Raw genomic sequence first — 27,293 nt, forward strand, 5'->3', positions numbered from 1 at the left:
ACTTATGTTTTTCTTCCTCTCCCCATCTCCCATTCAAACCGATGTTAGGAGAACTAGCAATGCCCAGGGGAACTTAAAGGGTTTGCAAGGGAGGTAAAAGAGGGGAGAAGGAATCCACATTAGTTTGCTAGGGCTGCAAACAAAATACCAGAGTGGCTTAAACAACAGAAATGTATTGTACAGTTCTGGAGGCTGGAGGTCTGCGCCCAAGGTGACCGCAGTGTCAGTTCTTTCTGAGGGCCACGCGGGAACTCTGTTCCAGGCCTCTGTCCTTGGCTTGTAGATGGCCATCCGCTCTCTGTCTCTTCACATCACCTTCCCCCCTGCCTACCTGGGTCCAGATTTCCTGTTTTTTGTTTCATTTTGTTTTGTTTTTTGCTTCATAGGGCCATACCTGTGGCATATGGAGGTTCCCAGGCTAGGGGCTGAATCAGAGCTACAGCTGCCAGCCTACACCACAGCCACAGCAACGCCAGATCCGAGCCACATCTGCAACCTACACCACAGCTCATGGCAATGCCAGATGCTTAGCCCACTGAGCGAGGCCAGGGATCAAACCTGCATCCTCGTGGATACCAGTTGGGTTCTGAGCCACAAAAGGAACTCCACATTTCCTCTTCTTATAATGACACCAGTCATGGTGGACCACAGTCTACCCTAATAGCCTCCTTTTAACTGAATCACTGCTTTAAAGGCCCTTTCTCCAAATAGGGTCACATTCTGAGACATTAGATGTTAGGACTCCAACATATCTTTTCTGGGGGGCACAGGGACTATATTACAGGGACTTACTGGCAGAGACTGAATGCCTAAAAGAAACACTAAAGGGAATACTCCCCGCCCACCAGACTAGGAAGAGTTTTCCTAGGGTGGAGGGTGGGCTATAGAGAAGGGTCTGTGGGATGAGGAAGAGAAAGACAGGGGGGACCTTAGTCAGCTCCCAAAAGGCATCATGTCCCAGGAGTGGCACAAATCAGCAGTCAGCTGGATCCACAGAGACCCCTGGACAGAGATGTGGCCTGACCCAGAAATAAGGAACCACCTGAGAGAAGAATGCAAGAATATTTGGGGTGAATGTTTCATCCAGTTTCTGAGAATGGATCATGGAATTCAGAAATTAATTTAGAAACAGAAAATAGAGGAATTGATATTTTCTGCATCTCCTGTGTTTGTCAGCTGAGAGTTATATCTGCCAAACATTTAAAAAAAAAAAAAAAAGTAGTTCCCTTTGTGGCTCAGCAGTGGCTCAGCAGTTAACAAACCTGACCAGGAACCATGAGGTTGCAGGTTCGATCCCTGGCCTCGCTCAGTGGATTAAGGATCCGGCGTTGCCGTGAGCTGTGGTGTAGGTCGCAAACTTGGCTTGGATCCCACGTTGCTGTGGCTGTGGCGTAGGCTGGTAGCTGTAGCTCCAATTTGACCCCTAGCCTGGGAGCCTCCATTTGCTGTGGGTGTGGCCCTAAAAAGCCAAATTAATAATAATAATAATAATTTTTTAAAAAAGGCAGGTAAAATCAGGACTGTTCTCGGTCGAGCTCATCCCAACCCCGACTCCCCAGGCAGTGTCCCAAGGCAATCCAAGGAGTCCTAGAGCTTAGGAAACTTATTTGCAAACACTTAGGGTCCCCCCTCCTGCTATTGAATATCCAGGACTCAGAGGCTGAGAAGAGGAAAAGATGTACCTCTTGGGCAGGTATGAGGCAGGTGAGCAGCAAAACTGGACTAGAACCCAGGGCTCCTGACTTCTACTAGGATAGCTTCTTTGGTTTTCTCCAAGATTTCCCAAGGAGGGTGAGGCTGGACCTTCTGTCCATATCCAAATGCCACCTGGCGAGGTATCTTCCTGCACAGCAGGAGGCTGGGTCTCTGAGCTATCCTAGAGCGGGCCAGAATCCCCTCTTGGGAACTTAAATTTTTGTTGTTGTTTCGTTGTAGCCATTGTTATAGATGTGCAGTGTCCTGTGTTCTTTTGACACGTCCTCATTAATCTTTGAGGGCATCTTTCCTTTCTAGCCCAACAAGGCATCTCAGGTTCACCTTGTTCTTTCCCTCCCCTAGGGAGTTATCCCTGGAATAAGCCATTTCTCTCTGGTTCTAAGTTGAGTTTTACTAGAAATTTCACAAGAATTGGCTTGGGAAATTATGTTGTGTTGGGAGAAAACACCATTAAAAAGGTACTTCTGTAATGTAGATTTGATTATTCTACAATCAAATCATTCCCCACATACTGAGGTAATTCCCATTTGCAGAAATGGCTGAGACGGTCCTCCTTGAACTTGTCCCCAGCCTCTTTTAAGACATTCCTTTCTGCTTCAATTAGAGTGAATTCAGGTCTCTGTAATTAACCTTCATCAATCAAGTGATTGATTCCAGGATGGTAGCAAGCAATAGACTCTCAAGGAAATGAAGATCTGAGGTTGGATATTCGACTTAGTTGGATTCAAAGGCAATAAGGATCCTATTAAGATGAGGCGAAAGTATTCTGGTGGTCCTTACCACATCATGGCAAGACAGCCATCACCTGTGGTCACCTAGGCTGAAGTAAGGCTTTGGAGGACAGGGTTGCTGATGAGATAAACCACTCGGTGAGAGTAAGGAATATAAACCTGGGGAGTAGGCTGGAGTGTTTAAAGAAAAATAATAACCTTGGGGTTTTCTTTTCCCTTAAAAAAAAATAGCTTTAGGAAGTTCCCATGTGGCTCAGTGAGTTAAGCTTCTGACATTGTCACTGCTGGGGTGGATGTTCAATCCCTGGCCCAGGAACTTCCACATGCCATGGGCATGGACAAAACCAGTTTTATATATAATGTTATATATCAATTTTACCTCAATTTTAAAAATAGCTTTATTGTCAATTTAGTTATGTATATTGACATACAATAAACTGCACATATTTAAAGTGTGTAATTTTTTTTTTTGGCTTTTTTGGACCCCCACCCAAAGTATATGGAAGTTCTCAGGCTAGGGGTCAAATCAGAGCTGCAGCCACCGGGCTATACCACAGCCACAGCAATGACAGATCTGAGCCACATCTGCAACCTATACCACAGCTCAGAGTAACACCGGATCCTTAACCCACTGAGAGAGGCCAGGGATTGAACCTGCATCTTCATGGCTACTAGTCAGGTTCGTTACCACTGAGCCAAAATAGCCTATAACTTAATATTTTGACAAATATATGTATACAAACACATACACACCTATGAAACCGTCACCCCGATTGAGACAAGGAACATCAATTACCCCTCAGCCCTCTTGCCCCAAGTTTCCCTTTCAATCAACCCTCCTGCTCTTCTGTGCCTTCCTGCTATTCCCAGGCAAAATGAGCTGCTTTCTATCACTATAGATTAGTTTGCATTTTCTAGAATTTTTTATAAATGAAACCATACCATATGTATGCTCTTTGTCTGGCTTCTTCCACTCAAGATAATTACTATAATCATTTTGAGGTTTATTCATGTCTTCGAATAAATCAATAGTTCATCCCTTTTTATTGCTGAACAGTATTCCATTACATGGATATGCCAAATGCGTTTATCTAGTCACTTGTTAATGGCTATTTGGGTTGTTTTTCAATATGAGTAAAGTTGCTATGTATATTAGCATACAGGTCTTTGTGTGGACATATTCGTACATGCTTTCATTTTGGGGGGTAAATATTTAGGATTGAAATTGATGGATTATACGGTATGTGTATGTTTAACGTTTTAAGAAACCGCCAAGCAATTTCACAGGAGTTGTGCATTTGCTAGTTCTACCAGCAACATATGAGAGTTGTAGTTGCTCCGTATGCTGTCCACCACTTGGTATGGTCATTCTTTAATTTTAGCCATTCTAATGGTTTGTGGTGGTGTCTCACTGTGATTTTTAATTTGCTTTTCATGACGACGAATGATGTTGGCATATTTTCATGTCCTTTATCTGTATATTTTCACCCAGTTTGGGTCAAGTGTTTGTTCAAATCTTTTGTCTGTTTTTGTTGAGATGTTTTCTCCTTATCAAGTTTAGAATGCTTTTGTAGATGCTGCCTACAATTTTTTTATCAGATGTATTTATCTGCAAATAACTTCTCTCGGTCTGTGGCTTGTCTTTCCATTCATTTAACAATGTCTTCTGAAAAGTACTTAATTTCGGTGAAGTCCGATTTATAAAAAAGCTTTGTGAATAATTTTAAAAATAATGAATTGTATTTTTGGTGTCATGGCAAAGAAATCTTTGTAAGCCAAGATCACAAAAGTGTTCTTCTGTGTACTCTTCTTACAGTTTTTTGTTTGTTTTCTCCTTCTGGCCGCCTGGTGGCATATGGAGTTCCCAGGCCAAGGATCAGATCTGAGTTGCAGTTGATAGCGCCTAACCCATTGTGCCACAGCAGGAACTCCTCTTCTTACAGTTTTGTTTTCCATTTCCACCCCTGAAACTCCCTAGGCAACACAAGCAGCCCCATCCATCCCTGTCTGTTAGGTCTGCTCCTACCTTGCTTAAAGATCCTTAGTGGGAAACTGGCAAGAGGATGGCAATTTTTCTCAGGTGCCACCCCTGCATTTCTCCTCTGCTTTCAGACATGTAAGCAATGAAGCATATTCTTGTATGCCCCAGAGGACCAAGCCCAAAGTCTGGCTCAGGAAGAGCTGTCTACATGCCAGAATCTCAGGTGGACAAAGCAAACTATTAGGTCCTTTGGCTTCTTTGTCCTCTCTGCCTGCTTTGGGCTGACAATAAAAGTCACGAAGGCTAGGTCCAGTTCTGCCCCTCATGCTGTGTAATGTTGATCAAGTCACTCTGCTTCTTTCTTCTTCTGTATCCCCACCTGTGTGGGGGGGGTGGGGGGGAAGGGGCAGGGGGGAAGCTGCTCGGGTCTTTCTCCTAACACTCTCATTGCTACTGAGTTGATAAGAATAAGACAATACATTTCTTACCCAATCTTGTTTACTCTCTAACAGACACTCCCAAAGCTGCCTTCTCCAGGAACAGCTTTTAAAGGACGCTTTCTTTCTTTTTAAAAGGACTCTGCAAATGCAAGGTACTGTTAGAATTTTCTCTTTTTAAGTAATTCTAGAAAGCCCAGCCCTAGGATTTCACAATCTGTCACTGTCCCTTGGTGCCTCTGCCTGTTGCCAGGGAAAGAGATTATCCCAGTTTGGGGAAGGTCAGCCAGCCCCAGCACGATCACTAACACGGCTTGGCTTGCCACCCCCAGAGAGTCAGAGTCAGTGATACAGAGACTGGACAAAACCTCTCCAAGGCCAAGCAGAGTGGCCAGTGAGAGGGGACACAACACTCAGCACCACTCGAGCTGCTCACAGGCCACTCTAATCACCACCCACGCCTGCGGGAGGGCGCAGCTCCCCAGGCTGCACAGCAGACAGGCTGCTGTCTGTCAGAATCCTGCGAAAGGGAAAGTCTTGGCGAACAGAGACCTCATCTGCATGGCCCTGGGGGCCCTGCTCTGAACACAGCAGAGATGAAAGAGTAGATCAGATCGTCCAGACTACTAGACAAGCTGGGACACATGCAGCACAGACATAAAAATATTTTTCACAGTCATCTATAAATGTATGCAAGAGCCTGAGACCCAGAGAGGTACCTCATCCCACGCTAACCTCTTAAACGAACATCTGGATCTGTTGAGAATGAATTTATAAATTTGCTTTTATTAAGACTGATTCCTATTGTATATAAGGGTGAATAATTTGAAAAGGAATTTCACATCATTGTCCAGATCCTAATAACAAGTCATCAGCGTGTGTAGGAGTGCAGTTACCCTTGCTGGGGGACCGCAGTTCAGAGAGGTGAAGTGATTTGTTGGCTATCACATAGCCAAAGAGTGGTAGGGCTGGTGTAGAGCCTTCAGGTATTCTGACTCCAGGCTTAGCACCCTTCTCTCAATCCTCCTCATTGTTGAGTGGAAAAGATTATTTTCTCATCAGATGGGATGCCTTAGTAAGGAAGCACAAGGAAGAAAAGAAAGAGAGGAAGTAATTGATGCCTAAAGCCAGCTGAATTTGTTCTGCCTACCAAGAGGAAAACAGATGATAGGACCATATTGGCCCCCTGCCCCCTACTCTTTTTTTTTTTTTTTTTTTGTCTTTTGTCCTTTTAGTGCTGCACCAGCGGCATATGGAGGTTCCCAGGTTAGGGGTCTAATTGGAGCGATAGCCGCCAGCCTATGCCAGAGCCACAGCAATGCCACATCTGAGCCTTGTCTTCGACCTACACCACAGCTCACGGCAACGCCAGATCAGTAACCCACTGAGCGAGGCCAGGGATCAAACCAGCAACCTCATGGTTCTAGTCGGATTCATTTCTGCTGCGCCAGACGGGAATCCCCCTACCCTCTGTTCTTGATGCGTCATGTTGCCTCTGGTTTACAAAACAAACAGGTTAGTGTGTAAGCATTATGTTTTCTTTATAAAAGAACATGTCGCAGAGAGCTTTGGCTAGCCATCTCCCCAAGGGCATCTAAAATCGGGTTCAAACTACACAAATGGTATGTAAACAGTTCGGGGGAGAGAGCAATATATTGTATAAGGTTCATATGTATAGGTAGATACATGAACAGATTGTCATTAAGGTAATTTGAGACAGTGGATAGGACAAAATACCCTCTGAGACATACAGGGCTGCTGGTCTCTGACTCTTTCTCTCCCCTGTTCAATAAAGAGGTTATGGACTCCGGTATGTGTGTGTCTGTCTGTGTGTGGGTGTCTACTCGTGGAAGAAGGCATACATGGCTGGGGGCAAAGCCTGGCTTTAACACCAAAGCTGAAGTTCAATGATGCTGCTTTCCAAGAAGGTTGCCTTTGACTTTTCAAATGAAAAATTAATAGGCACTTACTTGCTGCTGCCTTTAATCACATTTGCTAGAGGCAAGTGTCTGCCAACGGCATGGCCCGGGCTGTCTTCTGTGCTGGATCTGCTCTCAGCAAACTCACTGGTCTGGGAGGAGAAAGGGTGCCATTTTGCCTGAACAGCTGAAGGGGCAGAAACATCATGGGAGGTGGTATCATGTTTTTTGTTTATTGTTTGTCTGTTTGTTTTTGTGCTGATGGATCCCCACCCATTGGCATTCGCCTGGCAGAGAAGCTAAAACAAACATGCCTTAGTAGAGCATGGATGAAAATCCTGAACCTGTGGATTGAAGACCCCAAAGGGCCAAGGAAGATTTTGAGAGAGCCACTAAGCCTTGTCTCTAGGCATAATAAAATGCTCCCCTACAAATGCAGAATCATTTTTCTAGCATGTCTAGATACTACTGGGATTAGTAAAGTACTAATTCATCTGCTAAATGAAAATCAATTACTAAATTTGTAGTAGCTTTTTACCATTATGTATTTTTCTTAACCAAAGGTACATTGTTGGGGTCCTTGAAAATTTTTTACCTTAAATATGAGCCTTCATACTAAGAACTTAAGACTAGGATATCCCTTCTCTAACTTAAGCAGGATTACTACAGGAATGGTCTTTTTGGACACCACGTTCCCCCATTTTCCCCAGCTTTATGAAGATATAACTTACATTATATCTCATCTTTGTAAATTACATAATTTACAAAGTGCGAAATTAGGTGTTTTTGTTTTGTTTTTTAGCTTTTTAGTATACTTTAAGTTGTGGGACCAACTCAAATCTTAGAACAACTGTCACAATTTCCTTGTACTCCTCAGCACTTAATCCCCATCTCCCCGCCTCTGTCCCCAAGCTCCAGGCAATCATGACTGTCTTTTTCGTTTCTATAGCTCTGCCCCCTCTGGACATTTCCTATAAATAGGATCACACACTACGTGGTCTTCTATGACTAGAAGACTGTTTCAAAACCTCAAAACTCCATCTAGTTGTTGCATATCCAACTCCTACATATACCTCTGTTGCCGTCTCACCTCTCCTAGAAGTCTTGCTTGCTCCTCAGCCTAGAGGAATATTTTCTCCTACTCGTTCTCAGCCTCTTATTTGTTCAAGAAGCGTTCAGGATAAGCTGCATGGCCCATCTCTGCTGACAGGGGACTGTTCTCCAGCTCGTTCTGTGATTTCCTCACCTCTGACTTCTTGGAGGTGGCCTCTTGCTGGCATACTTCCTGGGTTCACTCCACTCAACCCTGGCCAACATAGTTTTCTGCTTGAAATGGGTAATCTGTTTATGTGTGTTGAAAGAATAAATGACTCATGGGGATGTTCCCATATTTTTAGGAAAAAAAGGATGCAGGAGAAAGTGCAAGAAAGCAAAACAAAAAAAATGAACGAAGATAAATCATGGAATGCAGGCATTAGAATCCAAAGGATTGGCAGCTGCAGAGCAGGCATGATCTCCTCATGGTGTGCCAGAGGGCATTAAAAAGCCCTGGGCCACCACAGGTCTCCCATTACCTCCAGCAGCAATTGAGAGAACGGGTTCGTCACTCCTTCAGCTGAAGGCATTAACCGCCTCCATTAAAATGCAAATGTCAACACCTGGGAGAGCGGCAGATCGAGCTATTATCAGCCATTTCCTACTCAGCTACAATCTGAGCTCTTTGAATGTTTCCCTGTTCCCTGAGGCCCAGAGGCCTGGAGGTGAGAGAATTGTCTGGAAAAACCTAGGGCCTGGTTCCCTCTGGCCAATTGCAAACTTCCTATCATCCTTGATTTCCCAGCCAAGGAACCCAGAGATCAAGAGGAAGATGTCCTCGGTTCTGGAGTTCCCATTGTGGCGCAGGGGAAATGAACCCGACTAGGATCCATGAGGATCGGTGTTCGATCCCTGGCCAAGCTCAGTGGGTTAAGGATCCGGCATTGCCGTGAGCTGTGGTGTAGGCTGCAGACATGGTTCGGATCGCAGGTTGCTACGGCTGTGGTGTAGGCGGAAGGCTACAGCTCTGATTCAACCCCTAGCCTGGGAACCTCCATATGCTGCAAGTGCAGCCCTAAAAAGAAAAACAAACAAACAAACAAAAAAAACCCAACAACAAAAAAAACACAAATGTCCTTGGTTCCTCCTCAGAGATCCTAGTGGGGATGCGCTGGAGTGGAAAAGCCTCCGAGGATGACCTACCTTCAAGATGCCCATGCCGTCCTGTTAGCTTTTCTCTGTCTCGGGGATATCAGTTCTTCAAAGGAAAGGTAAGTTATCGAGTTTGCGGCATGGGCTTGCTCTCAGAATGCCAATATCAGGGGAGGTTGACACACCTTTGGGAACTGGATGATCTTGAAGATTCTTTCACCCTTGAGGGAGCCTAGGGTTCTTAGCGTGCTTTAATTCCCTGTGAAGAACTCATTACCAGGCGGGGCTCTCCGAGGCAGTAGGGAAAGTTCATTTTTGAGCCCCCAATTCCTAACTGGCTTTCATTTCTGCCACCTTCCTTCCCATTCCTGGGCATCCATGCCCTTTTCTGGTTCCATGTGCTCCAGGAAATGCTCAGTGGTGTCGAAATGTTCTCTCCTGCTTCTCCCTAACTCATCCCTCCCCCCGTACAACAAGCATCCATTCTCTTGGTGCCCGCAAACTTGTTTTGGCAATAAAGGGGGAAGCGTGCTGATTAAACTCATCCACACTAACTTAATAACGACTGGTGGTCTTGGCATAAGTCCTTCATTCTACCACATACCAGTGGTATCTGCATTCCCTTTTTTCAACCACTTTCTTGAGATATAATTATATACCATGAAGTTCACCTGGTTGGGTTCAAGTGTGCAAGGCAATGGTTTTTAGCATATTTCTCAAGTTGGGCAATCATCGCCATGATCTAATTTTTGAACATTTTCATGCCCCTCCAAGACATTTTGTACCCATTAGCCAACACTCCCCACTCCTCCCCCTCTCCAAGCCTAAGCAACCACTGATCTACTTTCTCTGTAGATTTTCTGCATTTATTTTTAGGGTATGATTGTCATCCTAAAGCATGACTATCTAATTGGAGGATTTTTTGGTGGTTGTTGTCTTTTTGTCTTTTTAGGGCCGCACCCGCAGCATATGGAGGTTCCCAGGCTAGGGGTCACATTGGAGCTGTTCCTGCCAGCCTACACCACAGCCACAGCAACACGGGATCCAAGCTGCGTCTGTGACCTACACCATAGCTCACAGCCATGCCAGATCCTTAACCCACTGAGCGAGGCCAGGGATCGAACCCTCAACCTTATGGTTCCTAGTTGGATTCATTTCCCCTGTGCCATGACGTGAACTCCTAATGGAAGGATTTTAAGCATTGTAGGGGAAGGAATTTTCAGGTACAGGAGTATTACTAAGACCCATTTTTACAAATATTTCTAAACAGTCTAAAATATTAATAATCGAATTTCCCAAATAGAACTATGTTTCCAAAAAGAAGCCTGGGGGAAATGACGAATGAAGTCCTGAAGGGTAACCGGGGTACAGGGGGAAGATGGCTGGCGGGGTGGGCAGTCCTCGGATCTCCCAAAGGACCTGCTGTGCCGGAGGTGCATAGCCACCTCCCCTCTGCAAACCAAGTGCTCACTTCAGAGAGAGGCCCCAGGTGGGCTTTGGGTCAGCCCCTCTCTAATGACAACAGCCAGGCACATGTCCTGGAGGTGGTCTTCAAAACCTCTGCCTTGTGTTCCTGTGACTCCCGTCTTGGTTTTCATGTGACCTCTTGGACTCTTCCTCTAAACAGCAGTTGACCCCTGGATTTCCTGGTCTGCCCTTCACAGGGTTCCTCCAGCGAATGGCATCATTTCCATCCCCATGTCACTTCTGGGCTCCAGCCGTATCTGCTCTGCAATAGCTTCCTGACTGGTCCTCTCTGTTCTTGGATCTTGCTTGTCTAATCTCGTGACAACATTGCTAAGAGTTTGCCTCACAAAACATAAATGGCCCAGGACACTCCTATCCCCCTGTCCAGGGACCCTTCATTGTCTTTAAACTGAAGCCCACTCTCCTCGACATAGTGCTAAAGAGCCCAACCTACCTTTCCATCTCCATCCACAGTGGCCAGTCAGTCCCCTGAACTGCGCCCCACCCCATCTCACCCCTCAGACTCCATTCCCACCACTTTCCCCTAGAGGTTACCATTTGCTTATCCAACAAACAGGGAAGGGCACCTCCTGTGTGCCAGGTACGGGGCACAAGAAAGAGTAAGATCCCAATTCTGCCCTCAAGGAGTTCAGCAGACTGTGGAGACAGTTCTGAAAAAGTCAAGATAACACAGCGTGACAATTGCTATAATAGAGAGAAAAGCAAGGTGCGCGGGGAGCTGAGGAGGAGGGTGTGCTTAGCAGCCTGGGGGAAGGGGAGGGAGAGGAGGGCATTAAAGAGGCATCTGTTTGAGTTGTGCTGGGGGTGATTTCTGCAGAGGTTTAGGGGTTCAGGGCGGCCTGACGACCTGGGGAAGGGGTGGACAGTGAAAACCTGCAGGTAGGAAGAGGCCATTTTGCGGAGGGTTTTCAGTTAGCGTGTAACATGCATGATCAGATGGGGACAAAGTAGAGGACAGATCCGAGAGCAAGGAGAAAGTGTTGGTCACTGTCCAGGCAATGAGAAGGGAGGATCTGGGTGAAGGTGGTACCCAGAGAATGGAAGAAGAGACAGATATGAAAAGAGCAGGGCATAGCAGCAGGATCTGAGAGCTGGGTTGGGAGGGCTCACCACTCTAAGCTCAGGGAGTTGGGGGGTGGTAATAACACCAGTGGCGAAAATACAGAGGGAGGAGCAAGCTTGGTGAGAGATGACTTTAATTTTAGACAAATGGAATCTGGGGTGCTGGTGGGTACCAAGGAGCATCCATGGGGAGCCTGCCAGTGGACGGGGGTAAGCTTGGAACTGGGAAGGGAGGCAGGTGCTGGAGATGCAGATTTCAGAAATACCTTAGGTGAAAAAATGTTTATCCTTTGGCTCAGCAGTTCTACTTGTAGGAATTTCTCCTAAGGATACAATTAAAGTTGTGTGTGAAGATTTATCTACAAAAATGCTCATTGTTTATAACACTAAGAGAGTGGAAACTTCTTATAAACTGCTATGACAGTGAAAAATATCCAATGGTAGGGGGTTAGTTAAATAAATGATGCTATATTCATGCAATGGAATTCTATTCAAACAATAAAATGGATAATGTAGATGGATGCCTTTTGGTATTTTTAAAAATCCACATTTTGCCTAGAAAAAACAGAGTCTAAAACTATTAGAGTAAAAGTCCCATTTTTGCTTAAGAAAAAAAATTAAGATGTGAATGGTTCTTTCTAGGTGTTGTGATTATGAATGTGCTTTTTTGGGTCTTTTTTCTAGGTTTTTCACATTTAATCATACGTGGTTTTTGTTATGACGGTTATTTACAATTTTTGAGGCATTCCTGCTGTGGTGCAGTAGGTTAGGAATCTAACTACAACAGCTTGTGTTGCTGCAGATGTGCAGGTTCAATTTCTGACCCAGCATGTAGGTTAAAGGATCTGGGAACTGTCATAGCTGTGGATCAGATCCCATCCCTGGCCCAGGAGCTTCCATATGCTGCTGGTGTGGCCATAAAATAACTAAGTAAATAAATAAAAAAAAAAATTTCAATAAAATGCAAAGGAATGACCCAGAGAGAGCTCAGGGAATGAGAAGGGGATCAAGGATGGAACCCAATCACCTTGATACTTCAGGCCATCTGGCTGCTGTCTGTACAGTCACGTGCCTGGGTGTTCCTCTCCTGGCATATGTGCCACATGTCTGTGTGGTAGAGTACAAGTAGCAGACCGGACTTGGGTTCCATTCTGCTATAAACTGTAAACCTTGGGCAAACTTTGATTCTCTAAGTCTCAGTTTTCTCATCTTTATAGTGGGGAGGATCTTCCTCAAAACAGTTACAGAACTGTAAGATTCACAAACATAGAGATGTTGCTTAATAAAAAGCAATCCATCCTCTTTTTCTTCTGACTCCTCCTTCTCTTCTGGCCCCAAATTCAACCTTTGGAGTCTTTTTGGCCCTCACAGTGGGAATTAATGCCTCCTCTCTCTGAACCCCCCCCCCCCCCAAACTCTCTTTTTGGACCTCTGACGAGCCCTGACTGAATTGTGCTCAGAACTGGAGTTATCGGCTAGCTCCTCTCCCTCTGAGAGGAGGGTCACCTCTCTATCCCTGAGGCACATAGCACAGTGCTTTGCACATAGGGGGTGCTCTATGAATGCTGACTAAATTCATGGTGCTTTTAATGACTTCACTAATCATGGATTGATTCCGAAAAGGCTGGGCTACTCTAGGGCTAGTTTATTCAGACCTCTTGGCATGTTTCTCCCATTTTGTAAACTTGGCAAGGTTTATCTTACAAGTTGCAAAGAGATGACCAACAGAAAAAGAAAGGGAAGCTCACCCCAACGGCTAGCCTCTGTCAGAAGCTCTGCAGAGAGAGCTGAAGGAAGAATAAAGTCAAGGTTGCTTTTCCCTCCCCGAAGTAGAGGTGTGGTAGTCCTCATCTCTCCTGGTGTTTAGACTGCAGGAACATCCAGCGGGACAGCTTAGGGGCAAGAGGGTAGGTACATCATTCCACAGATCTGGGTCCTCTTTGACCCAAAGTCAAGTCGTCTCCTCTCCTGCTTCTTTGCCGCTGGGGCGATGCAGGACTATCAGGTCCTTCTCTGTCCTCTTCCCCGCCCCACTCCCGCCGGGGCTCTCCATCCTGCTCTATTTTGCATCCTTCCCGATAACACCTTGCTAGGTAGGGAGCCAGCCTGGCGCTGGATCTTTCGGTTGCCAAGTCAGGAGACGTGTGTGGCCCAGGGCAAGTTGAGTAAGCTCTGAATCTTCAGTGTCCGCATTTATAAATTGGAATTAATCACATAGGCCCTGCCTCTGTCACAACTCCAGGGTGGTTGAGGGAAATCAAATGAGATTCAATAGCAACAACAACAAAAGTATGAACAGGAACGGCTCTTCACAAATGCCAGGTGTTCCTGGTGCTGTGTGCGGGGCTGCCTCTTGTTAACTATCCACCAAAGCGTTCCTGTCCGCCCCGCCCTGGCTGCATCCGCCTCACCCACTGCATCTCCATCTTTTCCGTCACTGTCTTCCTGTGCCTCTGAGATCCTCAGTCTCTCCATCTCCCCTGTCCATTTCCGGGTCTGGCTCTCGGGCCCCTCCAGCCCTCCAGGGACTCTGGTCTTCGTCTCCCTGCGGCAGTCGCTGCCTAGGCGCCCCCGGCCCGCTGCGCCCTCCTTTGGCACAGCCGCCCGGCCAGAGAATCGCCCAATAAGAGCGCCGAACTCAAGTCTGACAGCTCAGGAAGCGGCCAATCGAGCCGGACCAGGAAAGGGGGGCGCAGCGCGGGGGCTGAAGTTGGATAGAATGGGGGGATGGGGATTAAAGGGGGATACAAAAGAGGGGAGCTAGGACTAGGGGCGCAGGGACCCAAGCAGGGGGTGGGGGAGGACCGCAAGCCACCCAGGTCCGGCGAAGGGACCGCGGGCTGGACGCGGCTCCAGGCGCCAGGGAGGGAGGGGGCGCGGTGAGAATTTTAGGTGGGGAAGGGGAGCTGGGGCCCCCACGTTACCGGGCGCCTCACGAGGCCGGGCTTGAGGATGCCTGCGGGGCGCCGAGGCGGGGGCTGCGGCCCGGTCGGGGGCGGAGGCGGCCGCGCGCCGCTGTGAGCCGAGGCCCGAGAGGCGCGGGGGGCGGGGAGGCGGCGGGAGGAGGGGATGCGGAGGGCGCTCCGGTGGCGGCGGCGGCGGCTAGCGGGCGAGAAGGGAGGAGCGGCGCGACCGGCCGGAGCGGCGCAGGGCCGGTGGCGTGCATGGCGCGCCCTAAGCCTGGCTTCCGCGGGCCCCCCCGGACCGCCCCCGGGGCGCAGCGGCTCTTGGGCCGGCCCCTCTCGGCCGGCTGCATTTGAGCCCCGGCCCTCGATCTCTGGATGCCGTGCTCCCCGAGAGAAGCCCGCCTGCGTTGGGGCAGAACGGCGGCGGCGCTGCGCCGGATTCCGCCCTCCGCCTAGTCCTCCAGCGCCCGGCCGCGGTGGGCCGGCAGCCGGTGGCGAGGATCCTGGGGCTTTCGGAGCCGGCGCGACAGCCCTCCTGGGCCGGCGGGTCCGGGCCAGCCCCGCTCCGTTTTGGGGGAAGGGGGAGGCGAAAGGGGAAGGGCCGCGCTGCAGGAGCGGGTCCTCGCCGCCGCCCCCTGAGCGGACGCGCTGAGGCTCGGCTCTGCTTTCGCCGGGGCCAAGCTCCCAATCTCGCCGCGGGAGGTGGGGGATGCGGGCGACGGCCCCCTTGGGCTACAGGACCCTCCCCCCAGGGCTCCGGAGCTGTTGCTCCGCCCGCCGCCCCCTCCCCCGTCCTCTCCACCCCCCATCCCACCTCCCCACCCCTCGTAAGAAAATAATGCTGGCTGGCGCCCGCACCTCCCAGTCGCTCCCAGTCTGCCGTGAGGAAAGGGTGCCCGCTTGGTTTCCACGCCGGGACCCCTGCCGAGCCGCCCTAGCTGCCTCGCCTCGTGTGCCGCTGGGCTCCGCTTAGGCAGAATCTGCGAGCGCCGCGCCCGGGCATTGCCAGCTCCGGGGAGGCGCCGCCCGCAAGGACACCTCGCCGTCCCGCCTCGTCCGCAACTCCGGTCCTTGTCGAGCTCGACGCGAGCCAGGAGTCCGGACGTCCCTCTGCGCGCGGCGCAGCATCTCGAGCAGTCCCCACTGCCCCAGCTTGGAGCCAACTCCATCTCGGACCTGGGACTCCTGACGCGGATTCTCAGCCACTTCTCACCTCGGGGCTGTAACTGCCTCCCACTCTCTCTCCCGCTGCCCTCCTTCTCCGTTCAGCACGGGGGTGCCAAGATGCCCAGCTACTGCCCAGGGCCCAGGGCCGCCCCCGTCGTGTGACCCCAGCCTGGTCCCCCTGCTCGGCCGTCCGCCCTCCCCTTGGAGACCCCCGGCCCGGCCCCCGGGGGGGGAGGAGGAAGAAGACGACGAGGCCGAGGGGGGGATGTCCAGCTCCAAAAGCGTAAGCCCCCCGGGCTACGCGGCGCAGACAGCTACGGCGCCGGCGTCCCGGGGAGGCGCGGAACACCGCTCCGCGTGGGGCGAGGCCGACTCCCGAGCCAATGGCTACCCCCACGCCCCGGGGGGTTCGGCCCGCGGCTCCACCAAGAAGCCCGGGGGGGCGGTGACCCCGCAGAAGCAGCAGCGCCTGGCCAGCCGCTGGCGCAGGGACGACGACGACGATCCCCCGCTGAGTGGAGACGACCCCCTGGCTGGGGGCTTCGGCTTCAGCTTCCGCTCCAAGTCGGCTTGGCAGGAGCGCGGTGGCGACGACTGCGGTCGCGGCAGCAGGCGGCAGCGGCGGGGCGCGGCCGGCGGGGGCAGCACCCGGGCGCCCCCTGCGGGCGGCGGCGGCGGCTCCGCGGCAGCTGCGGCCGCAGCCGGCGGGACGGAGGTGCGCCCCCGCTCGGTGGAGCTGGGCCTGGAGGAGCGGCGGGGCAAGGGCCGCGCGGCCGACGAGCTGGAGGCCGATGCCGTCGAGGATGACCAAGGGTCCCGGGATGGCGGCAGCTCAGCAGGCTCGGGCGCGGGGCCCGGCGCGGTGCTGTCGCTGGGCGCCTGCTGCCTGGCACTGCTGCAGATATTCCGCTCCAAGAAGTTCCCGTCGGACAAGCTGGAGCGACTGTACCAGCGCTACTTCTTCCGTCTGAACCAGAGCAGCCTCACTATGCTTATGGCTGTGCTGGTGCTCGTCTGCCTCGTGATGTTGGCCTTCCACGCAGCGCGGCCCCCGCTCCAACTGCCCTATCTGGCCGTGCTGGCGGCCGCTGTGGGTGTGATCCTTGTCATGGCAGTGCTCTGCAACCGTGCCGCCTTCCACCAGGACCACATGGGCCTGGCCTGCTACGCGCTCATTGCTGTGGTGCTGGCGGTCCAGGTGGTGGGCTTGCTGCTGCCCCAGCCGCGCAGCGCCTCGGAGGGCATCTGGTGGACTGTGTTCTTCATTTACACCATCTACACTCTCCTGCCGGTGCGCATGCGGGCCGCGGTACTTAGTGGGGTGCTCCTGTCTGCCCTCCACCTGGCCATCGCCCTGCACACCAACGCCCAGGACCAGTTCCTGCTCAAGCAGGTAGGGGCCCACCTGGGCACAGGGACTGGCTTGTGGGGTGGGCAGGTCTCAGCCCGACTCCAGAGAGAGGCAACCCGCCTTCACCCTTTCAAGTGGTGAAATCCATAGAGACGCGGCTGTGTCGGCTGTGTCGGCTGTGTGGTGTCTTCCAGCCTCTGAACCCCTTCTGAGCCCCAACATCTTTGTTTACAAAAAAAGTGCTCTTGTATGTAACGTTCTTGCTGGTGGAAGACATAACTAAACCGTAGCCATTATTGTAAGGATGCTAATGAGGTAGGAGTATTGGAAGAGAAAATTCAATGGAGAGGTCCCCTTCTCTTCCCGTGCTTCTGTCCCTGTATATAAAAGCCTCCTGACAAAAGTTTCTGGACCTTGTCACCGTCTCTTTCTCCTGAGAGCCACTGACCATTTGTTAACTGAGTCCTGGATAGAGGGTTGGAGAGGGAGACCCTAGGCGCCCCTTGCCCAGCCTTAGGGAGCAGAAATGATAGCCCCGCCCATTGTCTGAGGCTGGGGTTTGGGAGCTGGAGATATCTCTAAACTTGAGGGAGGACTGACAAGTTTGTTTTGTTTGCAAAACTGCCCCAAGCCAAAAGGCTGTCTTTAGCAAAGGTGGGAAGGAAGGCTTGAGGGTGCCGGCGGTCCAGGTGGTGGGCTTGCTGCTGCCCCAGCCACAGAGCACCTCGGAGGGCATCTGGTGGACTGTGTTCTTCATTTACACCATCTACAATACACTCTCCTGCCAGTGCGCATGCACCATCTGAGCAGAAAGCTAATGTTGGATGTTACGACCCCTTGACATGGGTGCTCCTGGTTATTGCTTGTAGTGGAGGCTTCTTATCCTTCCTGGGATTGGTTAGGCGAGCTTTGAACAGTGGGCTCAGGAGGAAATAAAACTCCTGGTTTACTGGCAACTTTCGTGAAGGCTTGTGGGAGAGCAGTGTGCTTGCCATGGTGACCTTGGGTGAGAGCAGCTCCTCTGACGTGCACCTCTTCTCGCCTTAGCAGCCCCCTTGTCTGTGGCTCCATGGGCCTTATCTCTTGGCTCCTGCTGAGCCTACCTGGTGGCCATGCACCTTGGCTGTGAGAGTAAAGTGGGCCCTTGCTGCAGGCGAGTCTTTTGACTGTGGACTGCACTCCACCCACCCCCACTCCCAAAGCTCTGTCCAGGCACCTGCATCCTCTAACAGAACTTCTTAGCCATATTCCATTATCATTGCCTTCCTCCTCCCCATTTCTAGTGCCTTTCCTCAGACTTCCATCCTGTTGAGTACCACGTTTTTCTTGAGAGGCTCTCCTGGGCCCCCTGGCTTGCTGGGTATCGTACTCATCCTTTGGGAATAAATAGCACCAGTGTAGGCTTCCTGGCGCTGCACCTCCAAGGTGCTCTGTGATGGAGCGGGAGGGGACCTGCAACCTCTCTGGGCCCCGGTTCCTTGTCTAGCCATTGAGAGGGTTAGTCCCTCTGTGCCAAGCCTCACCTTCTGCCAGGAGCCCTTCCTTCCCTTCCAGTTATCCTGGCCTCTCCCTCTTCTGCATGGTCCACTAGGGAGTCAGAGTCACAGAGTGGGACCCTTACTTTTTCTCCAGTGCCTATTGGTTAAACTCCTTGGCTGCAGGAATCCTGAGGTGTATGTTTTTCCTTCTCTCCCTTGTCTGGGACAGTGTAGGGGACTTAGGAGGGATTTAATAACTTTTTAACAACTTGATTGTGTTTCCGTGAGTAAAGTAGGTGGGGTTGTTGATGCTGAGTTAAAAGTTTTCTGATCTGGAATTAAAAGGAAAAAAAATCTTTAGACATCAGCTTTGAACTTGAGAGAGAAACCTATTGAGAGCTGGTTTTAAAAAAAGTTAACTATTATTGTTAGTGCTTATAAAGGCTTCTTCCTGGGGACCCAAGCTATCACATGGGTAGTATATCTTTGGGGGTTGTTCCTGCCTTGCATGGGAGGCAGATTGCTTGGGTGAATATAGCTTTTCTGCAAAGGGAAAGGCATGACATCCACATAGAGCAGCAGAGATTTCAGAATTTTTGGGGGTATTTCCAAACCAGACTTGGGACTAAAGTCTGCCAAGGACCCAGCCCCAGGCAATCCTGGATGATTTCAGGAGGTTGGAGTCAGAGCCCAGGACAGGAGTGCTGGACCTGGGGTGCACCGTCTCCCGCTTAGCAAGAAGATGCGTTGCAGTAACAGAGTAGTTGACTGACTTTCTCTTCCAGTTCCGCAGGCCAGTCCCTCTCCCTTCTCTCCCCACTTCCACCACCTCCCACCCCATGCTTCTTGTACCCATTGCAGTCTTCAGACCTTCCCTAGTCTGTAGGCTTTGGGGTGGGTTTGCACTTAACTTTTCATGACCTTCTCTGTTGAGTATGGCAGAGCTTATTTAGAATAGTCCCCGATAACAGACTGTGAACATTTTTCTGTGTGGCTTCAGAGGAATCTGTATCTTTTTGTGTTTGTATTTGATTTACCTTTCTGATTACCTCTGATGGAAACTTTGTATTTCTGAAGCAAACCCTGTTGGATGGTGGGGAAATATTAGTGGCACAGTCCAGCATTACCCTCTGCCTCAGGTTACCCCAGAGGGGCAGGTGTCAAAGGATGGTTTGTGTTCGATGCTTTGTTCTTTTCTTTGATAAAGATACACATCCTGGGAAATGCGGCAGCAGTGTGCGGTTTCTAATGTTGTGTCTTTGGGAATTTCTCTCCACGGCGCCTTGGACACACAGTAGGCCCTCAGGAAGCTGCATTGGCCTTTGTTCACTTTTCCTGAGGGGCTGGCCCCCTTGCTTCCACAGCCCGGGTCTTCAACATCAGTATCTGATGTGGTATTTTATTCTTCCCCAGCCCCTTTTGCATTTGGAGCTCTGCCCTTTGCTCCAATGGGGAAGAGAAAGATTTAGTATCTTCTTCGGTGCCTCCTGCTGGTTTCTACCCAAGAAGGGGCTGAGAGGCAAGGTGGGGCAGCCCTTATGGGGCATGATGTTTCTCCCTATCGTTACATCGCCTGCTCCAGCCCTTCCCCTGGCGTCCCCCTCCCCTGCTCTTTCTCTCTCACTTCCTTTCTCCAGCCCCCTGTTGCTCTCTGCCCACCTCTCCTCTCTGCCTGCCTGCTTTCCTGCTTCCCCAGCTCTCACTCCCCATTTGCAGCCTCTCAGCCTTGCCTTCTGTCCTCCTCTCACTGTCGTCTCCTTGTCTCCTCAGCGGGGTACAGTAAGAGCGGCGCGGGGTTGTTTTTTCCTCCTTCGTTGCCTGTTAGAAGTCCCTCTGCTACACCCAAACCATAAATAACACTCAAGCATCTGCCAAACACATTCCTCACTTGTGTTAATAGGCTGCAGTGATGCCGGAGCCTGTTGCCATGGCAACCTCATTTTTGTTTGACTGTATCCCACTCTGCTACATAAAGCCTCTGCATGCACTCACACACAAACAAGTACACTCACACAACTATTACATATGCTTGGCTATTAGAGATTATTTTGGAGAAAACATCTTTGGGCCCCATGGGGACGGGCAGTCATTTGGCCAAGGAGATGAGTATCTCTGCTTGTCCACTGTTACTCTAGGAGGTGATAATGGATGGAAGACCTCTTTGAAAAGTAGAGAGTTTGGTTCAAATGTGGGGTATTATTATTCTGCAGCCACATGAAACCCACCTGAAATGGTTTCGGAAAAGAAGATCCTGACGCCATGTGGGTCCCTGTGAGCTTGGGATAGCTGTCAGAGGTTGCCCTTGCCGTGTGGGCTGACCATTCCCAACCCAGCCTGTCTTCAGCTCCTTCCGCTCTGCCCCCTAACCCTTTGGGAGAAACTCAGTGGTATCCTGCATTTCTTCCTTTGTGCCTGTTTGAACCCGCAACTGTTACCACTTGTTCCAAAGATCAGAAAGGCACAAGCTCTGTGTGGGTGATGTTCTGTGGCTGTGAGCACGTGTGAGTGTCTGTAGTCAGGAGTCTGGGGATGGATGGGGGTGGGGAAGCAGACCAGGAACTGACTGCTGTGGCTGCTGAGGGGTGGATGCCTGCGTCCATGCCTGGGTGTGTGTCCTGTAGGCTGGTCCCAGTATGTGCTTGTATGTGTGTGTGTATGTGTGTCTGTCTGTCTGTCTGTCATGTGGGCTAGCCTGGGTGATGGAGGTGGGCCCAGGGAAGCCTTTGTGTTGACTTGGAAAGGAGAGCATCACAGCTCTGTCCTGTTTATTCCTGGTTGGTGGTTGGCTTCCCATGGCTGTTTGTCTTTCTGATTCTGGGCCTTGATTGACCTTCTTACCTTGACCTCTGGCTCCTCGGGGTAATACTCTGGATGCACACGCCTCCTCCCCCCTTTCCATAATGAGGCTGGGGGCTAGACTTGCGTGGTCAGTTCCCCTGACCCCAGGGAGTCCTGCCCTTCCCTTTCAAAAACCTGAGCTGCCCACCTACTCGGCCATCCGCTAAGTCCCATCAGAGCTGCCGCCTCACTCTGGAACCTGTCCCAGCGGCCTATATGGTGGGTCACTGTGGCTGCCCTCTAGAGGATGGTGGAAGGGGATACACACTTTCACCACAATCCTGGGGCTCATCTGCCACCCGTTACTTACTCCATCGTATACATTTCTGGACAGGAGAAATCGTGCTGTAGTGAACCTCAGCAGCAACAGCAGGCTGCCCTGGGAGGCTGGCTCCGAGTTTGTAGCTGGGGAGGGTCTGCTCATCTTGGCTCATCACTAATTGTATCTGCCAATTATATTTGCTAATTGTCTTCAATTATGTTGCCTCTTTCTCTGTGCAGCAAGAAGGGGCTGCTGGGAGGGGAGCAGAGCCTCAGGGCTGGGGGTCCAGCAGGGCTGCTGGATAGGGAATAGGGGGTTGTTTTTGGATCCCATGGGTGTCCCAATGCCTGTGGGGGAGACTTGAGTGGCAAAGACCCAGCCGAGGAGCAGAACCATCAGCTGCTCTATCTGCAGGAATGTTGACCATTAATATTCAAAATCTAAATTTTGATCTGGAGCAAGAGTGTGAGATGTGTGTGCTGTGGAACACAGGACAGTGTGCTTGTGTTTGTCTGTAAAGAGGACACATGCAATGTATTAAACCCCATCGTGGAAATCTGCCCAGCCTTACAGAAGGGCTTTAAAAATCAGCGTAAAAGGCCTGGACAGACACTCTTCTGGGTAGACAGGTCCTGGCCTTGAGTTACTCTGTCAGGGAGCAGCTGGCAGCTAGAGCAGGGCTGTGGCCTGCTGGGGCGAGCCTGTTCTCCCTGAGAGGTGCAGACGGAGTGCCCACTTTGGTCCCAGCCAGGGATGGGTGGGTGCTTGGGAAGGGGGACCCGACGGGGGATCCTCCCTGTGATAGCACCCAGCCTATCAGGTAACTTCCAGTTGCTGGTTAACTTCCAGTTCGCAGCTGCCTGCTTGGCACCTCCATTAACTTTATGTATCTTGTGGCGGGTCCAGTTCCTGGTCTGGTACTTCCCAGGAGCATCGCCTGTGTTAGGAATGAAATAGCCTGCTCCGGGAGCTCCGGACCTGATCGTGCCCATGAATCCTTTGGGTACAGTTACGTAAGTTACACTTTAGCATATCCTTCGCTCATCCATGCTCATCAGGTGGGGGGAGTTTGCTAGCAGCAGCCAGATCGGTGATCGTTTTTATCTGCCAAACACAAACTCCATAAAGGTATTTGGGAAGCCTTACCCCTTACCCCTTTCTCCAGGCAATGTCCAAATGCAAGAAGGGGACCATCTCTCTTTACAACACTGTGAACAAAATTTCTCGTTTCTAGTCAATGGACCTTGATCATGGGAACCTGTGTTCTGATTTGGCTGTTAGGAAAACATCCAGTGGGGTCTTGGTTAGGCTTATGGGCATCTCCACTTTATCGGCAGATTGAGACCCCACCTGGAATACTGTTTGATTCTAGAATTGAGACGAGGGTACCAGTTTGCTAAGGGCATTGGGAGCCTTGACTTCTGAGAGAATACTTGAAAGAATGGGCGATGCTTAGCTGGGAGGAGAGCAAGGTAAGAAACCAGAGACATGGACAAGGCATTATTTACTGCTGCGATCCCTGCTGGTAGATGTTAGAAGAGGGACTAAATTTATTTTTAGTTGCTCCAAAGGGCAGATTGGGGGCAAATGGGTGGAAACAGTAGACAGATTTCATCTCCAGGTAGGAGATACCTTTCTAGCCTTTGGGGTTGTAGCCAACAAACCAGATGCCTCTTGGAGTCACCAGCTATGTCAGTGGAGGTGTTCAAGGGGAGACTGGATGGCTGTCCACCAACATGTTACTGAGGAGATGGAAGGCCCTGCTTCCAAAAGAACTGGGCTGGGTCCCAAGAAGGGATATGTCTTTTTTTTTTTTTTTTTGTCTTTCGAGGGCTGCACCCTCGTCATATAAAAGTTCCCAGGCTAGGGGTAGAATCAGAGCTGCAGGTGCTGCCCTATGCCAGAGCCACAGCAATATGGGATCTGAGCCATGTCTGAGACCTACACCCACAGCTCAAGGCAACACCGGAACCTTAATCCACTGAGCAAGGTCAGGGATCGAACCTGCATCCTCATGGATCCTAATCCGATTCATTACCACTGAGCCACAACTGGAACTCCAGGGATCTGTCTTTTGAACAGCTTGGATCTAGTTTTCAAAGCTCTCCAGCTGAGCTTGATGACCAACTCTTAGGTTTGGGGTCATTGAGCAAGATAACTGCTCAGGTCACACCCACCCCTCAGATTCTGTGGTTTCGTGTCTTGCCACAGCACGACTGCCTGTTGCAGTCTATTGGGGTGTCCCATCTCCATGTTTCACAGTCGCAGAGTCACTGCAGAGCTGCAGCCCAATTTGGAGTGTCCTGATGTAGGATGCAGAGCTGGAAGGCGATTGGAGATGGTGGAATAGGACGGGAAGGAGAGCCCAGACCTGGACCCGAACCCTCCTCTCATCCTGCCGTTCCCATCCCTGCTGGTTTGAGTCACAGCAATGCGTGGCTCACCCTTGGTGGAGGCAGTGGTCGGAGGGGTGGTCAGCAGGAAAATGAACCGCAGTTTACGTCCTGGTTTATTCATTTGTTTGTATGAAGTGAATATGACAAACACTGAGGATACCCCAAGTCCAGAATGGATGGTACAGAAAGCGGAAAATGAGATCAGGAGACAGGCAAGAGGTGGGGAATTAGGAGATGGTTTGAAGGAGGAGGCTGCGGCTTGTGAGGAAAGGCAGAGAAGACAAGCTGTGGGGAGGAGAAAAGCTTGAAGGTGGGGGCAGGGATGCTCTCTGGGAACAATGGGATATAGTCACAAGAAAAGGGGGGTAAACAAACAAACACTGGGAGACAGTAGTGGCTTTATTCGTTTGGCCAGCCTCCTATGTCAGCCCGCACTCCACCCCCACCCGGCCCCCTGCACACACACACTTCTTGCTCCGGGAGGGTTATGAGTCTTCTTGACCTCACACTTGGGTGGCGCCCTCTCCATCCCTCTTAGGGGCTCCCTGGGTGTTATCACACAGCTCGCTGGCATCCCCCTTGGCTCTTGGAAGGGGTCCTGAGGGACCTCAGTGCCCGGCATGTAGTAGGTGCTCAGCGAGGGTGTGAATGAATGAATGAACGGGCGGTGGGGTGGGTGGACGGCTGCACGCAGACTCTCGGCTCTGCCGAAGTGCTAGACCAACACCTCCACAGAAGGAAGCGATGCAGCTTGGCTTGGAAGCCTATTTTGGTGGATTGTTATCCTAAACTCTGAGCAGGGCTTCCAGAATCCCTCCTGCTGCAATTTAAAACGTGTGCCTTCTTGGAAACAGAGATCTGTTGCCTGGCACTGCCGGTACTACATGCCTTCACAGATTTGAAAGCCATTATTAAGCATTCTTTCAGCCTTCTCCCCATTCATTCAGACAACAACCATTTATTAGGTGCCTACTGTGTACCAGGCACAGCACCCAGCCCTGCCTTTGGCCCAGATGCTCCTACTGACTGTCCTTTGGAGGGAGCTTAATAGGTATTTCACATACACATACATTCAATTTTGTCAGGTAAGTTTAGGAAATACTGGATTAAGCAGAATTCTTTATTGTAGAACCTTAAAACTTTGACTACGTTAATGTGCAGTAGAATTTGCCAAGAGAGGGGCTATTTTGTGAAGTCTTTAGTGCACATATTGGACCCCAGCCCCTGTTTTTGAAGGAACATGACAGAGATGGTCAGTGTTTGTTGGAACTTCCCTTAGGCCACACTGCTTCAGGGACTGGGAGAATCTTTGCAATTTCTCAGGGTCCAGCCCCCTGCCTCTGGGGTAGGCTAGCCAGAGTCATCCAGATGGGAGCATTTCTTTGTTTGGGGGCCTTCCTCCCTCAGGAAGGAGATGGCCCGGTCTGCGTTGGCTGGCTGCCGGTTTTACAGTCGCATGCCCCATCTGCATCCAAAATCTTTATAAAATAAAGTGGTGGGGCTGGAAGGGACCAGAGAGATGCCTCCTTTATCTAGTTTCAGATTTCTTTAGAGGTCTCCTGCTGTCATCAGACATTAGAGCTGGTTGGGCTTCTCTATAAGGACCTCTGATGGGCCTGGGGTCCATGTGCTGCGTGGCTGTCCACAGGGAAGGAGTCAGGGGCCATTTCAGAGCATTCTCCCCCACACCCCCAGATTTTATGTTTGTTTGTTTCCTCCCCAGCCCTTCTCTCCAAAAGGAGGAAGCCCTTAAAGAGTATTGATCATAAGCAGTGAGTATATATTGTTTGTATTGGAAGTCTGGCACTGGGCTACTCCCTTACCTACCTGACCTCATATAATCTTAATATCTACCCTATGAGAAAGGCATTTTTATCTCCATTTCAAGGCTGCAGAAAATGGGATAAGAGAAGGGATGTAACTTCCCCAAGGTCACTCAGCAAGTGAGCATGGCAGATGGTTCAGCGCCCGCCCAGATTCCCTGGGCATGTACCTCTCTGCTCTTGCCAGCCAGACTGCCAGCTGTCAGCACCTGAGGGCTTTCTCTGGCCCTGAGCCTCTCTGCCTGCTTGTGGGCCAGGTCAGAAGTGCTGGGGAGAGAGTTCCTATCCCCAGCGCAGCTCTCAACCAAGGACTTTTGGACGCTGGTGGACAAAGAGCCCAGCTCTCTTTACAGGGAGCAGGTGCATAACTGTGAGACAAGCCTTCCCTGTGGCTCCTGGTCCTGCAGGATTCAGTGCTGGTTGCCCACAGTGGTAACAGGCTTGAACACATTCCTTTCCTTCCTTCTTCCCTCCCTTCCTTCCTTTCTTTTTCTTTTCTTTCTTTTTTTTTCTTTCTTTTCTTTTCTTTTTTTTTTTTTTTTTTTACTTTCTTTCCTTCTTTATCTCATTTCTCCACTCCCCATCTAATGTTTTCTGGGATGACCTCTCAGGTAAACCATTTCTTTCAAATCTTGTCCGAGGATCTTTTTCTAGGGGAAATCCAAATTGAGTGTCAAGAAGCTGGGATTCTGGGAGTTCCCATCATGGCTCAGTGGTAATGAAGCCAACTAGTATCCATGAGGACTTGGTTTTGATCCCTGGCCCTGCTCAGTGGGTTAAGGATCCAGCATTGCCCTGAGCTGTGGTGTAGGTCACAGACACAGCTCGGATTCTTTGTTGCTGTGGCTGTGGTGTAAGCAGGCAGCTGCAGCTCCAGTTCAACCCCTAGCCTGGGAACTTCCATGTGCCCCAGGTGAGGCCCTAAAAGACAAACATATGAACACACACAGGAAGGAAGGAAGGAAGAAAGAGAAGAGAGAAAAGAAAAAGGTAGGATTCTAAACTGGGTTTGACATGAATGTTGGGAGGGGAGTGGCCACTTACTGGGGCAACAATGCATCAAGTGCAGGACTCTATGGCAGACTCAGAACCCCTGCCTGGCCCCTCACTCCTCTCTGATGACATTTGTTTGTCACCAGTAGAGTGGTTTCTGGACTACAGAATGATGTGAAATTTTAAAAATGTATGTACATATATATAGTTTTATACATACATATATAAATCTGAATTTCTGCTTCTTAAAAATGTATAGCTTTCTGTCCCCTAGACAGTAGCTCAAATATCAGCCGAAAGGCTCAAATACTCTGACATTTGATTAGCATTTTATAGATGACAAAGGACTTGTTCCCCCTGTGTGATCTTACTTGCTTCTCATGACGGCTCTGAGGAGGTGATGAGTTAAGAAGGCACAGACTGGGCTTTGGGGTCCAGAGGCCAGGAGCAATCCCCGGTGATATGATCCTGCTTGGGTTGGCTTCCCCTTGCTCAGCCACTTCCCTCTCTGTAAACTGAGGATAACAGATTCCTGCCTGACAGGGTCTGTTGTTGGGC

At 50.4% G+C, this 27,293-nt stretch overlaps 1 protein-coding gene and 1 long non-coding RNA gene across 5 annotated transcripts in view; one reads left to right on the top strand and one right to left on the bottom strand.

Moving 5' to 3' along the window:
* Positions 1-5,631: 5,631 nt before the first annotated feature.
* On the bottom strand, positions 5,632-14,508 carry LOC125132863 (uncharacterized). Of its 2 annotated transcripts, none has more exons than XR_007136341.1 (5): positions 13,270-14,508; positions 11,788-11,844; positions 10,994-11,109; positions 6,836-6,971; positions 5,632-5,936 (listed from the first exon to the last, which is right to left on the bottom strand). It is a non-coding gene; the product is annotated as an uncharacterized LOC125132863 (long non-coding RNA). The 2 variants fall into 2 exon arrangements; XR_007136342.1 differs by lacking the exon at positions 5,632-5,936 and adding an exon at positions 6,270-6,360.
* Positions 14,509-14,672: 164 nt separating this feature from the next.
* The window catches only part of ADCY5 (adenylate cyclase 5), a 162,745-nt gene continuing 150,124 nt past the window's right edge, over positions 14,673-27,293 (top strand). For 2 of the 3 annotated variants that reach the window (XM_047790647.1, XM_047790655.1), the window contains exon 1: positions 14,674-16,987. In XM_047790647.1, coding sequence (XP_047646603.1) covers positions 15,860-16,987 — 1,128 coding nt within the window. In that variant the 5' untranslated portion in view covers positions 14,674-15,859. Of the gene's footprint in view, positions 16,988-27,293 lie in introns of all 3 variants that reach the window. The other variant, XM_047790662.1, reaches the window with a different exon arrangement.

Source organism: Phacochoerus africanus, chromosome 1, assembly GCF_016906955.1.
Source record: "Phacochoerus africanus isolate WHEZ1 chromosome 1, ROS_Pafr_v1, whole genome shotgun sequence".
Lineage (NCBI taxonomy): Eukaryota > Metazoa > Chordata > Mammalia > Artiodactyla > Suidae > Phacochoerus > Phacochoerus africanus.